This window comes from Sycon ciliatum, chromosome 4 (assembly GCF_964019385.1).
Source record: "Sycon ciliatum chromosome 4, ocSycCili1.1, whole genome shotgun sequence".
NCBI classification, from domain to species: Eukaryota; Metazoa; Porifera; class Calcarea; order Leucosolenida; family Sycettidae; genus Sycon; species Sycon ciliatum.
Genome location: NC_088646.1, coordinates 24,210,317 through 24,225,316, shown reverse-complemented (window position 1 = coordinate 24,225,316; position 15,000 = coordinate 24,210,317). Strand labels below are relative to the sequence as shown.

General features: G+C 45.7%; 2 protein-coding genes across 2 annotated transcripts; one reads left to right on the top strand and one right to left on the bottom strand.

Annotated features, from left to right (window-relative positions):
• The first annotated feature begins 111 nt into the window (after positions 1-111).
• Positions 112-4,347, top strand: LOC135815181 (dr1-associated corepressor-like). The gene is made up of 6 exons (XM_065328441.1): positions 112-420; positions 506-578; positions 1,131-1,224; positions 2,442-2,616; positions 3,128-3,171; positions 3,381-4,347. The coding sequence occupies exons 1-6, from the start codon at positions 379-381 to the stop codon at positions 3,700-3,702; spliced, it is 750 nt and encodes a 249-aa protein (XP_065184513.1). The 5' UTR covers positions 112-378; the 3' UTR covers positions 3,703-4,347.
• A 2,575-nt stretch (positions 4,348-6,922) lies between these two features.
• On the bottom strand, positions 6,923-14,392 carry LOC135815178 (uncharacterized). Its single transcript, XM_065328436.1, has 5 exons — positions 14,180-14,392; positions 11,958-12,115; positions 11,257-11,416; positions 7,737-8,018; positions 6,923-7,276 (listed from the first exon to the last, which is right to left on the bottom strand). The coding sequence occupies exons 1-5, from the start codon at positions 14,285-14,287 to the stop codon at positions 7,043-7,045; spliced, it is 942 nt and encodes a 313-aa protein (XP_065184508.1). The 5' UTR covers positions 14,288-14,392; the 3' UTR covers positions 6,923-7,042.
• Positions 14,393-15,000: the final 608 nt, after the last annotated feature.

The following is a 15,000-nucleotide window of genomic DNA, read 5'->3' as shown; positions in this document are numbered from 1 at the left end:
GCTACAGATGGTATTGCATCATTTGATTCACGGTTGACATGTTCAAACGTCACGAGGCGGGGATTTCCCCGTTTCAAAGCAAACGGAGAAATGGCGCTACAAAACAAGTACAAAGGAGGACAAACTGGCTCTGATTGTGGCTTGAAACAGAGACAGGTCGATGAAGATCAATATCAAGTCCAACGAATGAAATGATATTGGATGGGGCTTTTTTCAGGGAATTTAGTTTGGATCTGACTCGAATACAACGTATCAGTGAAACTATCACTGTCGACTTTACCTAGTGAGGTGGAAAACAATTGATTCTTGTTTCTGACAATTCGTCATTCTCAGTACTGACGAGCCAGTAATCACTGCAAGCAGTGGTTTTCAACAGCGATGCCACCCAAACGGAAGAAGTTCAACTCTCGCTTTCCTCCGGTATGGACTCGCGCTGGATATGCTTGTGCCACTGCCTGGCTGGAAGCCCTTCGAGTTGCGTGGATTTGTGTCTGTTGTGCTGCAGGCTAGAGTGAAAAAGATTATGCAAACTGACGAAGAAGTGGGGAAAGTAGCAGCGTCAGTGCCCATTCTTGTATGTATCCTCCTTGAAGAAGCAGATGGAAACGTTCTGGCATGTACTTCAGTGGAGAGCTCTCTGAGATAGTACTCTGCTGATGCTGATTACAATCTCTTTAAAAATCACAATAGAGCTGAGCTATTCAACTACTACTGTACTAGTATACAACATGCATACATACACACACACGCGTGCCCGCACACACACACGCACACACACGCGCGCGCACGTTGAGAGTTGAATGTGTAGATGCTGTACCAGTAAGCTGCCAAGAAATTTGGAACATATACCGTGTTTTCTGGGCCCGTAGCTGCACCTGAGGGGGCAAAATGTCATGTTCCAGTTTGAACTTGATTTATGCAAATGGATGGTTGGGAGCCGAAGTGGTGATTTGGCCAAAATATTCGTAAAGTAGGTTGGCTCTGATCCGAAAATGGGGGACATTCAATCGTGGTCTCTGAATCTCTGCCTTTGAGCTACTCTAGCTCTGTAAACCAGCTGTGCGTCAATGCAGCTATCACACGTACAATGACAATGTTTTTGCCTTGACTTGATTCTCACTGGCTTGTAGCCAAAGCAGTGGAGATGTTTATGCAGTCTTTATTGAGTGCAGCAAGTGAGCAGGCGTCCAGTAAGAAAGTCAAGACTATGAGTGCTGTGCACATGTAAGTGTGATGTGTCGTTGAAGTCTTAGATGACATCACCCCTATCAGTGCTTCTAAACGTATTCAGTGGTCTCTCTCTCTCTCTCTCTCTCTCTCTCTCTCTCTCTCTCTCTCTCTCTCTCTCTATGTTATGGTGTTACCCTAGAATGTATATCTATTTTAATTTAAAACTCGGGTATTGAGCCAATAATAAAAGTAGAAAGGAAAAGGACATATGGAAACGAGTTAAGAGTAACTCTCCACCACTGTAACGTGGACGTCAGGACGTCGAATGTCTCAGGCCTCATTTACACGACGATTGAAAAACGTTTTTCAATCGTTTTCAAAACGTTTTTGCTGTTTACACGAAAACGATAATCGTGTACACTGCAACACTTTTTTCGGCGCGCAATGGTCACGTGCAAAAAGTTGGCCTGGCGCAGGCTGGCGGCGGCATGTTTTGAGTACAAGGCTCGTACTACCGTACTGGCAATATATGTTGCCGCAGTGAGGCCATGAAGCGTTACATTGGTACATGTTTGCCGCACGCAGGGCGTTACATGCAAAGTCGCACAGGAGCCGTTACACAGGTTTCTATATTGCCGCAGTCCTTTTTTTTTGCCACGCGGTACACGTGCTTTCACAGTTTTCAGCCTTTGCAGTGCAAACTGCAATGAAAAGATCGCCGCACCCCGCCTGACGCGCGTTACGAACACAACGAAAATTTGTCGCACTAGCCTGGTCGCGCGTTACGCCGCACCCCCCTGCGTTACGCGTTACGCGGCAACATATATTGCCAGTACGGTAGTAAAACGTTTTTGCCGTTTACACGAGAACGAAACGGAACGAAAACGATTGAAAAACACTTTGAGGCCGTTTTTCGTTTGAAACGTTTTTGAAACGTTTTTCAGCGTTGTCGTGTAAACGCTCTTATCTAAATCTGTGGAAGCGTATTCTTTTGAAAACGTTTTTGACAAAAACGTTTTTCAATCGTTGTCGTGTAAACGAGGCCTCAGTACACTGTCAGTTTTGTGCCTAGTTGTTGCACTTTCTGACTGTATATAGTATCTAGTTACAGTGGTGGAGAGTTACTCTTAACTCGTTTCCATATGTCCTTTTCCTTTCTATTTTAATTTACTCCATTCTTCAAGGAATGAGTTGCCCCGGCCCTTGCACAGTGATCTTTATCCAGTGTAAGGGCCATCTCAAGCTTTTACCCAATTGTTTGTACCGTGCAGGAAGATGTGCATTGAGTCGGAGCGACAGTTCGACTTCTTGAAAGACCTCGTCGCCAATGTGTCTGATGTTGCCGCGGAAGATGGTGAGAACCACAGTTCGTCCGGTGCAACCACGGCGCCCGTTCGGAAAAGAAAAGCCAGCTCGAGCACTTCACGTTCCTCGGCTACACAATCGGTATGCTTGGATCCCATCAACAGGGGCTGTGTTTAGTGTGTGCACCGCTTGTCCAGAAGCTTTGGTCCGAATACTACAGTGCCGGAGTGGACAGTGGAATCTGATCAGTCGCTCATTTTCGTGCAACGAGCTGCATTGTGGAGGTGTAGACTAGTAAACTGGGTTGCCCAGCTGCTGCGCAGCTCGTGGTGACCTGCTCTGCTTGGGATTTCACTGGCTGGCACTGTAGCATGGTGTGATTTCTTGTAGCACTGCGAAGTGTTTCACAGTGTTTCAGTGTCAGAGTGTTTCTGCATGGTGTGGAATAGTGTGTGCAGTACAGGACAATGCAGGCGCTCACTATAGATTGTTCTTGCAGAGATTCAGTTGTGTAGTGGGCTGCGTACTTGGTAATTTTGATGACGGTACCGTGTACTGGAACCGTGTAGTGTACTGGAAGTGCGACGTGTGCCTGTGTGATTACGACTGATTGTGTACATTTCCTTTGTTCTCCCGTGTGTCCTATGTTTAGTCCGGAGATCCATCTGCCGCCGAAGATACACACTCTGGCACCTGGTTAGTAAGCAGTTTCCTGCAAAGAAGATGTTGAGTGTTTGTTCAAGGGGGAGGGGGTGCTTCAGTTTCACAGACCTCCACACAATACAGGGGTTTTATATACTAGAGTGTGGTTGTGGTCTTACCATGACTTTTAATGCTTCTGCTGCTTTTGGCCAGATCTGTATTGATGTTAGCTTGCCTTTATGTGTGTTTGTGTGTCTGTGTAGGTCAGTACAAGCGCAGGCTGAATCGAGCACGCCTAAAAAGCGTGGCAAGAGCCGAGCGGCACCACTCAGTCCTAACCTTTCTCCGCCGGCCAAGCAGCCAGACATAGGTAATGCAGATGGTGCTGCGCCTGCATTACCTATGGCGGCCCCTTCGGCTGCGGATGTGTCATCGACAATGTCACCAGCTAGGGCCGGTCTTGCGACAGCGGCAGCATTTGTACCGCCAGCGACCCTGCCCGAGTATGCAACTCCTCTTCTTGGCATATCACAGTTTGGCGCTGCCAGGCCTGATGCGGATGATGATGACGATTACGATGCCTGATCTGGTGTCTGAGATTGCGCCAGTGCCCACGCCCTGCATCCTTCCCAGTCTCTCCCTTTGTTTGGCCAAGCCCACCCATGAGTTACTACAGATACCCATCCCGCTACTAGATTTATCCAATATTGGGCTGCATTGCTGCATTGCCTCCGCCCTGCCAGTCCCCTCCATTCGTCCTGATCCTGCCCTCGGTGTGTGCATGTGTGCGTCTGTGCATGCGCTGTCTTGTTTAGAGTGTGGTGATTTCCTCTATTTTTAGATCTCTTCCCTGTCGCTCTTTTTTTTATATTTCCACGAAGATTGTCCGCCTATAGAACGCAGCGCCAAGGTAGTTGCTGTGCACAGTTGTACATACGAACGTAGTCCTCTTAGGCATAGAGAAACAACTTGCTAATACTGCTCATTTAGGTTGTATATTTTACTTTCCTTCTGTTCTCTCCAACTCTTCTGTACATACTACAATGTCATGTAAGTATCCGGCTTCTCGTCTAGGTCTGCTAGGTTAAAATGGTTGTTTCTTCTGTATTTTGTCATGATCCATGGTTGAATACGCAGCAGTACATTAAAATCCTATTTTTGATTCCGCCACATCCATGTACTTCGAAAAAAAGAAGAAGAAAAAAAAACAGAAAAACTAATAACTATAAACTGCCTGTCACAGTTTTTGAATGCTTGTGCTACTAGTATGTGGTGGCAGTCCAGCCTTTCAAACGGCAAGCAAGGGAAGGATCAGGCTAACGAGAGCAGTCACGGCACTCTGCGGGGACGGCAGTTACCAACTATTGACAAAATCGGCAATCCCCTTCTGGACATGACATGCCGGTACTTCTAATTTGTGAAGTACACCATGGTACACTGTGATCAAGAGAACACCCAGAGGGATGCGGACTCTGCGGACTCTTGCTTTGAGTAGTTCACTTCTCAAAGTGGAGTTCTTCCACACACACATGCACACATCATCTACTTGTACCGTACATACCGGTAGTCACCAGACTAACAAGAGCAATCACATAAATGCTCAATATCAAGAGTACATAAACTCTGCGCTTCGGTCCTCTGAGCTGTGCTGAGCTCTAACACTGAGAGCAAAACAGTTGCTGTCCACAGATTTGAGTATACTCTGTACTATGTACTCTGGTCAATCTACATCTTTCCTATCCAGGCCAACTACTTCGTACAATGTAGTTCAGAGTGTCCATTGCTCGGAGTAGTCTGTAAACATTTGCCTAGTAACAAATTACTTGGAACATGTACCATTATTATACACCATACAGTCATATTTAGGCATGTGCAGCAGGGTGAGTGCAGCAGGGTGAGTGCTTTCGACCAGCATTTGGGCACAGCACACAATCCCACTGAGACCAAAATGCTGCCCAGGCAGACTGAGCTGCTCGTGATTCTGAAGCCCAGAGATAAGAGATAGGCTACCAATTGTTTTGCACTTTTTCAAAACGAAAATATTCAGTATTTTTCAACCCCATCCATCCTTTCTGCAGGTGAACAGATTTTAGCGAAATGTTGACTCCAACCAGCACCGTCAGTTTTAAAACTGTATTTTTGGACATTCCTCATGTTCACACTGCGTAATATCACTATAATTATTATAAATAAAATTAATGATGATTGCATTCACCGCCGTTTCCATGCTTTCCTTGATAAGTTTGCCGTGGTACGCATCCTTTCCAACGGAGAACGTCAGACACCCCATGTATAGGGATGTTAGACTTGCGGTTCTCATTGTACTCAGATTTGCTGTTTCTGACTAGCATCACGTCACTACCAAGGGGATGATTTTGTACGGGAAATTGCACTTGTAACGCGGATTTGTACGTAGTGTGTAACCAACCTAGGAGCGAGACACATGTACATATGTATTACTGAACAACAAGGACAATCAAGGCTTGTTTGCTGCCACTTCAAGTTTCATGCTCTCGCAATCATCAGGCAACAACGCGTGTATTATTATCATGAGCTATAACTCACAACGCCTGGTCATAGCCCCTACATTCGGAGATAATCCCATTAGGCCGAGTAAAAAAAATTACTAGATGATCGTCCTTTTTTTTGGAAAAATCGGGGAGGGCGGGAGGATTTTATTTTTATTTTTTTACTTTTTACCCTCTCATGCACACAGTGTACACAACAACATCAAGGTTTTTTTTCTCTTTTTTTCTTTTTTTTTCTTTTTTTCTTTTTCTTTCTTCAGCAGATCGATACTGACGTTGTGATATACTAGTAGTATGTGGTCCATATAGTAAAGAAAGTATTAAACAAAGCGTGCACATGTTTCCTGCATCCGCGATCGGTAAAAAACCAACGATTTCGGCAAAAACTCACGATTTAAAAAATAAAATATTTCTTGGGGCGCTGACAAAAACTGGGGCGGACGGGGACGATCATCTAGCTTTTTTTTTTACTTGGCCTTACATCTATAATTTGGGGAGGCGGGAATCTTTCTGTACAGTTCTATGTTTCATCACCCATGAGCCGCGCACTTCGACAACATAGACACACTGTTTTCGCAATTTCCAACAGTCTTCCGTGGCCAGACTGATGGCTCACAATTCCTCCACCAGGTTGTCAGAGCTGGCAGCCAGCATTATGATGCTTAGGGCACGTTCAGACTACCGAGAACCCGTTCAAACCGTGAATGGCGATAAACCGTGAAGGACATTCGCACTACCGATAAACTAACGTTGCCGTTACGTAAGTTGTGCAGCTCTCGCCGCGGCACTGAGAAGGGATTTTCCCTTACTCCAAAACTGAACACCTTTTTTACTACCGGAATGCTGTTCCCGCCGCAGCAGCCGCGGCAGTGAAACCTTTCCGGCGGTAACGTGCCAGTAACGTCACATGATCACCATGGACACTTTCCCATTCCGTCACTTTTTATCGGTAGTCGGAACGCGCCCTTAGAAGGCACTTGTACTAGTTGTAGACAGCCATATACACAGCCATATACACAGCCACGTACTGTCGTGGACATGGAAATCCGGTCGCATGTCTAGCGGCTCCAGGGCGCTGGCCATGCAGCCGTGGATAAAGCGGAACATGCATCGCGCTGGCCGCATGGGATCAACATGACTTTGTGCACTGCATGCAGCGTTCTGTACGCGCTGAGGGCGCCGGCCCCGGTCAATCGACTGGATTTCCATGTCCACGACAGTACAATCATGTACACGTCCATGTACACACATGTCGCAATCAAACAGCTACAAAAGCCTTGAGGCAAAATCTCACTAATTGTATTTACACACGAAGAGTCATAAGTAAAACTCATTATAATCTATTCAACTCCTATGTACAAAATGCGGGCTGGAATACAGACAGCAGCAGTATTCTCCTACAGGGCTGTTTCGACCTTGACGGCATCAGCGCGAAGCAGCTTCTTGGCAAATTGGTCAGTGCCTCGATGGTTGATGAATGCCAGGCGCCTCTTCTCATGCCACTGCGATATGTAATCAAAGCGGTGAACACGCGGGTCCTTGGCAAACGAGACCTCGTCTGGCTTGGTGATTCGCTCCTGTGATAGGTTTTCTGGCAAGGGTCGGTGCTCCTGGTTCTGCTCATGTGCATCCTGATAACAAATAGATGTACACAAATAAGCAAAGACAGTCAGTGATAAAACTGCAAGAAATATCTTGCATCAATCGTGAAACCTACCGTACGAATCACGAAGGCCGTAAGGGTGGCACATAATGGGTTTTCACTGCATGCAATATTGTATATTTGTTTGCGCATCTTTGATAATGATTCCGCTCGGGCAGTCTGCAAGTCTCCACCGTGGACCAGCACTGTTCCCCTGCTAAATCAAATGCATGTTGCATCGTATGTGATCTACAGGTTTCTGTGCACTTGAATATGTTTTGTTTCATCTGGCAATGCTTGCATGATGCATGTAGCAGCCTATTTCAGTCCTTTTTTGCTGTCAAGCCCTCCAGGGAGAGAGAGGGAGAGAGAGAGAGAGAGAAAGAGAGAGAGAAAGAGAGAGAGAGAGAGAGAGAAAGAGAGAAACCATAGATCACAATTGGACTAACCCTATATATTTTCAGCAGTGGTTGCGGGACATTGTCTTCATCCACCAAATAGCCACGGTACATTGGGTTGCAATAGTACTCCACTACGTCACGATGCTTCGGTAAAGCGGGCTCTGCTGTTTGTTTGTGCACAAACTCTCTTGGTGTAGACATATAAGACAGCTCTTCCCTGGTATAATATCGACACTGGATCTTTCCACCGTACTGTTCCACCAGTTTGATTACCTCCAGGTCAGCTTCAGTCACAACAATGTTGATCTTTGAGCAGAAATGAGGCTTTTCCTGAGAGACAAGACGAGCAAAAATACAGAAGGATATAAACACACACAACCAGTACTGCACATTCAGTGGGCACGAGTGAGTTGCACCACGCCATTTATGTCAGATAGGTACGCACCCTGGAGTTACTTTTCAATCGCCATTTTTTCTAGGCCAAGAAGGTAACGGCAGCGATGCGAACAAAAGTGATCGTTTGATTCTAGGGGAGCCAATGGATCTGGATCTGGATCAGACCAGACAATCACAGCCTAAGCCAAATGTCATGTTTGCTTAAAGGGGAACTGTCACCAAAAAAATTCTTTGTCTTATCTTGTAGTTCCTTGGCTCCTGATCACGATGGTGTTATCCGTTTTTCTCTGCGATGGCTGGAAGTGGGTGAAAACTTGAAAAGAACGTGCCCAAAATTGTCCCCAAGTACCGAGTGACGTCACGCCGGACTTGACCTCCACGCGTACATTCGTCGTCAAAAACGAAGTTCAGCCCGTGTTAACATGTTCTGATCGATCGAGCCAACTGTTCAATATTGCAGTGTACGGTGCACGCTTGCCTTCTGAACTCGGACACTGATGTGTACGTTGTACACAATGAGAATGCCAAAGAGGCAGAGACCCACGTGCAGCTACACAGCCAAATCAAAATAAAAAGCAGCTGAGCTTTCACATTTTTGACTTCTTCCGCGAGGATCTAAGTTTTATTTTGTGAGCACGGAAGTACGTCGTTGTTTTGAACTTTTCGTGTGAGGAACAACACGATGATGAGCGCGTATGCAGAAAACAGTACTCCTCCGGCCGGCGATAACACCACCAACCCGAGCCCCAAAGGAACGCAATGTAGCTACGTCAAGGCGATTCATCTGGCGAAGTTGCTCAAGATGCAGATGACAAACTCCGACGTCTTTCATTTCAGAGCCGAGTGGGCAACACCACCACCTTCGATACAACGGCATAATTTTCAAGTACGAGGTATGTGTTTCACACTAACAGCAAACAAACATCCTTCCACTCCTTCGTAATCACAAATAAAACAAAGAGCTGGAGCTTCGTGGAGGAAGTACCAGTGAGACAAACTTCTGTCGACTTTTGTTTGTTTTGTCCTTTTTTGGCGTTCTCATTGTGTACAACGTACACATCAGTGTCCGAGTTCAGAAGGCAAGCGTGCACCGTACATCGAACAGTTGGCTCGATCGACCAGCACACGGGCTGGACTTCGTTTTTGACGATGAATGTACGCGTGGAGGTCAAGTCCGGCGTGACGTCACTCGGTACTTCGGGACAATTTTGGGGACCTTCTTTTCAAGTTTTCACCCACTTCCAGTCATCGCAGAGAAAAACGAATAACACCATCGTGATCAGGAGCCAAAGAACTACAAGATAAGACAAAGAAAATTTTTGGTGACAGTTCCCCTTTAACCCTTTACCATCCGTGCGTACTTGAATCGATCTCTAGAGATCGATGGACATGCATACACTAAAACATTCGTAACTCGATCGATTCTAGTCGGAATTTAAAGAACTAAGTATCTAGGAAGAAGCCGAAGAGCCCAGCTTTCCATTGCATCAATCGGTAAAGAGCTGCGATGTCGCATTCCAAAGATATTTCGCTCGACATTTCAGCTACGGCAAAAGTCGAATTTCTTTCCGAGTGACTGACCTTGAGCGGGGATTTTCCCCTCTGCTGACATGCTGAGTCACTTTGTCTTTGGCATGCTTCGAGCACGTGGGCAGCATAAAAAGAAACTCAAGCAAAAAATTTGGAATGTTTACGATGAAGGAGCGAGAAATGGCTGGCGAGGAGAGAATTTCCTCGTATATACAGCGATGGGGTGTATTCGAAGCTCCCTGGCGCTGGATATGTGATCTCAGCAGTGTCCTGTTTGAGCTCAATGTCCGCAGCTCGTGGAGAGCTTTCCAGAATGCCCAAGATTGTGAAAAATGGTTGATTAGAACCGAAGATATTCTCAGAATAAGGTGAGAATTATTGCATTTGGGACTGCTGGGGAAATTTGGTCGGATGGTAAAGGGTTAACCCTTTTATTACCGGCCTGCAGACTTTCGATCATATATGATCGAAAGTCTGCAGGGCAGTAATATCTTCATAACTCGATCATTTCTTGTGCGAATTCAACAATCGAAAGGTCTATTTGGTAGCGGAAACTCCAAGCTATCCAATGCAACAATCGCCGAAGAGTTACGATGTCGGACACCAGAGTTATCGCGTGCCGTATTCTCACCTCGGCAAATTCAATTTTTTGATCGATCACTTCGCCATTTTTTGGGAAAATCCCTTTTCGTGCGCTCTTTGCGCGACTAAGCACATGATAATGACGTAGTCAGCTGAAGTTTGAATCGTCTCAAAAAAATTTGAGCGTTCTGCGATGAAGGAGAGTGGAATGGCGTTGATGGGACGAATTTGCTTGCATATCGGGCTTGGAGACGACTTTGCTATGTTACCGCGCCTGATCTGTGGCGACTGGAAAATGGAGCTTGGTACCCTGGCGTTGCTCTCGCCAAGAGCTTTCCAACGAGCCCTAGATTGTGAAAATCAAGTGAAGGAGACCAAAGTTATGACCTGGTGAAGTTGGAAATTGTGCTGAAATTCGTAATCCTGGTGCATGCTGTGCAAGTAATCCGGTAATAAAGGGTTAACTCTCACAATGAACCAGCATAGCAGTCTACTACTTTAGTACCTATGTGCACGTAATGCATGCTTCTTGGACAGGGGGAACAAGGGTGCTGGTGAGTTGAACCATGCATTTCTACAGTGGCGCCCTTAATTGTGAAATGGGCGGCCCAAACTTGAAGAGGGCGCAGCGTCAAGCTATGTTGCTTTGGCAATAACCCTGTCAAGGCATGCTACGAACTTAAAAGCCACTCTCGGAATTCTGGCCTAGAGGGGGCGCCGCTTTACATTCAGGCCTGTGTGGTATTTTGATGACTGTGCCAACGCATTGAAAAAGAGTCAATGCTTTATTTATGGGTTATTGGGACCCAGTTGGCTATAGGGTGAGGCACCCTGCACATCGCTCAGCAGGGTTATATTATTAGTAGAAGCACTACGAGTGCTGACTGACTTCTGACACCAGCCATCAGTCTGAGAGAGAGAGAGAGAGAGAGAGAGAGAGAGAGAGAGAGAGAGTGAGTGAAAAAGAGAGAGTGAAAGAGAAAGAGAGAGAGAGAGAGAGAGAGAGAGAGAGAGAGAGAGAGAGAGAGAGAGAGAGAGAGAGTGCATATAGCATACTTACAGATGCAACCAGCTTGACACCATCCTCACAGGACTCTATCAACTTGGCTCGCACAAGCAGTGACATATCAATTGGCCTGTCAGGATCCAAGGATCCATTTTCAATCCACTTCTGAATGTGATCAAGTGTAACTTCTGATGGCAGTGGTTCAAGCAGATTTCTGTATCAGCCAGAACGATCACAAAGCAGAAGGGGATCTAAGACGAGCTACACAGCATGTAACTGTACATACAACAACCCCCCCCCCCCCCCCACACACACACACGGTGTCGGGAATGGGCTCAGATACAACTCCTGCAGCACTTTGAAGAGAAATTATGAACCCCAGCATGATGACATCATCTTTTCTGACCTCATTATCACTTCCAAGAAGAGGCAGTTTGCTAAAAAGATTCTCGCTCTGTAAGGGACTATTCAGTTTCAGAAAATGAAGCGAATCAACTGAAAGTTGAGGACAGCATGCCTCTTGGGAAACGGTACTTTGTTAGTGCGTGTGATTCCTTTTTCAGTTTCCTTGTCAAGGATGCGGTGGGCTTGACAAGGTCAAGATCTCAGTGTCCTGTCTGCTAAATAGGGAAGGATAGGTTTTACTGCATGTCCATTCGAAACCAACCTTTAAACCAAGGCCACTGCATGCAGCTCTTGCCCCCACCCCATCAACACTAGTATGATATCGAAGTAGGAACACAAGAAACACTCACACATTGGATAACTTGTGCTTTCGGAACACCCGATAGAAGGGCACTTGTCCACCATGTGTCATGTGACGAATCTGGTAACTCTTATGTTTTTGAGAGCCCGACATTCCTCGGCCACAACTGTTTCCACGACTACCAGGCCCTCGGCCTCGGACGATTTTCTAAGCAGAGCAGAAAGGTAAGAAAAATATGCACACCACAAAACTCAACACGATCCATTCGCATGAGGCTCTTAGCTTTGTACAATAGAAGAAGTTCCTCAATTGCAAGTTTACTTGTAGTACTGTAGTCGTGTACTTGAATGACTTTTGAAGGGTAAGTTATTTTTTCTGTTCTCAACTTCCAATCATGCAAAGAAAGGCCTGGAGCCCGATTCCAAGTGGTGTGTGTTTGTGTGTGTATGTGTGGGGGGGGGGGGGGTAAGTCGTATTGCCTTTTCCGTCAATAGCTGCGCATCACCACATTATACCTGTTATACATTGCACATCCCCCCCCCCCCCCCAATACACACAGGGAAATGATGAAATAATAGTAGATTATACTACTTGAGAAGCACTAAAGCGTACACGTCTAATGCTGCACGACCAGCCTGTATACTATATGTTCCCATGGATTGCGCGATTATGCGGCCACGCAATTTATCTTGCACAATTAAACTTGAATTTTATCTTAACAACTTCTGCGCTGGCGGCGCATAATCCTTGATTTTTCAGCGGACATCACAGTGAGGAAAGTCTGCACAATCACCAGCGTGCGTATTTCCGGTTGCAGTCCGTGCATAGAACTGATCGACATGCGGTGTGTACAGTGGTGTACCGGTATGCAGACTACTCGTACATACATGTAGGTCGGGTTCAAGGCTACATGATTGTGCGATGTACAGTGCAGATCGACTACATGTACATGTAACAGCTTGTTGGTTGACAGCATGCTACAGGACCACCGTGTTCGGAAACAGTGACCTTACTACAATCATCCACAATTAGTAGAGCCCCGGTCTTGCGACCATCCAAACCGTATGGGTGTTAGCCCTGGTTCTGGCCCTCATTATAAAAGACCGGGGCTCTGCCAACCGTGGATGGTTGTAGCATACCTGCCAAGTATCCAGATTTTTCGGGATTATCCCGCAATTTTGGATGAACCCCCGCGATCCCGAAATTCCTGTCGATTATCCCGAAATTCACTGCGCAAGAAGCAAGCTTGATATTGTACTTGGAGCACTTCACATGACTTGTCACAGGCCAGTAGTTGTCCTTATTGACTCCGGACCACCATAGCCTGCAGTACCAGTGCTCCTTCCATAGACAGTCCCTGAAAAACCTCCATTTTTGAGTCTTGAACATGCGTAAGTGTGATCCAACGATCACCATTAATCATCTATTATCGAAATGTTGGTGCCATCAAAAGTTGAAAAAGGATTTGTTTTGGAAAAAATACGACATATCCCGAAAAACCAAGGCAAATCCCGGGATTTTGCCATGGCGATCCAGAAAAAGCACTCTCAGTACTTGGCAGGTATGTTGTAGTAAGGTCACTGTTTCCGAACACAGTGGTCCTCCGCCTGTAACATGCTGTCACCCAACAACATGTTTTCAACAAAACAGGGTTTATCTAATACCATGTAACAGCTTGCACCAGCATGCACGTAGAGCTACAGGCATGCTAGCAGTATTGTAACCATGGTAATGTCCAGGACTACATGGTAGATGATGTGCCAAGACAAGACTATGCGTGGAATAGACTATCAGCAGCAGCGAGTCGTGGGATATCGCTACTCCCTGGTCTGAAGAAATGAGTTCTCGTGTATGCGCATGCTATGGATAAGTCCCGCGCAATGCATTTCGTGCGTAATAACGCATGATTCTTGCATGATACACGATTTTGCGGTGATTTATGCACACCATGTGACAGTTTTGTCGGCGCAATTCACGAGGGATAGCCGATGTACACAGACTCTCTCCATCAACGTGACATGTGCCATAGTGAATGTTGTGAGGGGTACATTTGTGCACTCATTGCGACTACTTCTGTTGAAAAACTTGAAATAGATGTAAAAGAATTTCAAAGAAATGAAACTTCACTATACTCAACTCGCGTTAGCCAAATTTGAAAACATTTGCATTTTGCACCGAGCATGAAACTATCATTCTAACTAATGTCAACAATATGGACATGGAACTTGGAAGGAATTATGGCGTATGAGCATACAATTATGATGCCCTTACTTTGAACCTTCCATCGAAGTCAAATAGCAACCTGGGGCCCATATCCAAAGCGCCTCTCAGGAGCTTGGCACATTCTTTGTACCGCTTGAGTTCAACGGGATGCTTCATCTTGAAGCGAGGCGCCCGTACACCTCCTCCAACACACCACTGGCGAGGGTTTGACGAACAAATCACTGCCTGAACTCACTAGTTGCACTGAAACAATTCCTACTTTTACTATGAATGTACAACGTCATTAGTGTAATGATTATGTAAAATTCAAAAAAACCATGTGCAGGATGCACGCACGCAGACATCAAAATACTGTAATGACGACAAGGATGATGTCACTTGCACAAGTCGTACATATTTTTACGACTCCTTTTATCAAACCTTTTTTTGTATAGTTATTTTTTTATGGCCATAATTATAATAATTACCGGTAGTATATCCATGATCCAGAGCAGCATTTTATGCTATCAAGACCAAGAGCAGGTAGACTCTGGTGCTTTGTGTACTCTGTTGCAGCATGCAGGTAGACGGCGCGGTGACAAGGTGCCTACTCTTGGGGTACTAGCCTAGGGCTAGGAGGTGCTTCTTCTAGTCACAGGTGCATAGAATTGTTTCGTTAGCTCCATATGGGCCATATCTAGGCTTGGATATTGCTAGGGTTTTTATTAGCAGGGGAAACTGGGAAATACAAAACCATTTTTTGAAGAGGCTAAATCCTATCTAATTATAGGATTTTGAAAATTCTGGACACCTTTGCACGAGAGGGCCTGTTACAGAAAAAGTAAAGCCCTTGTGCTGGTGAAACTTGGTAGACATCATCTCTGATAAAC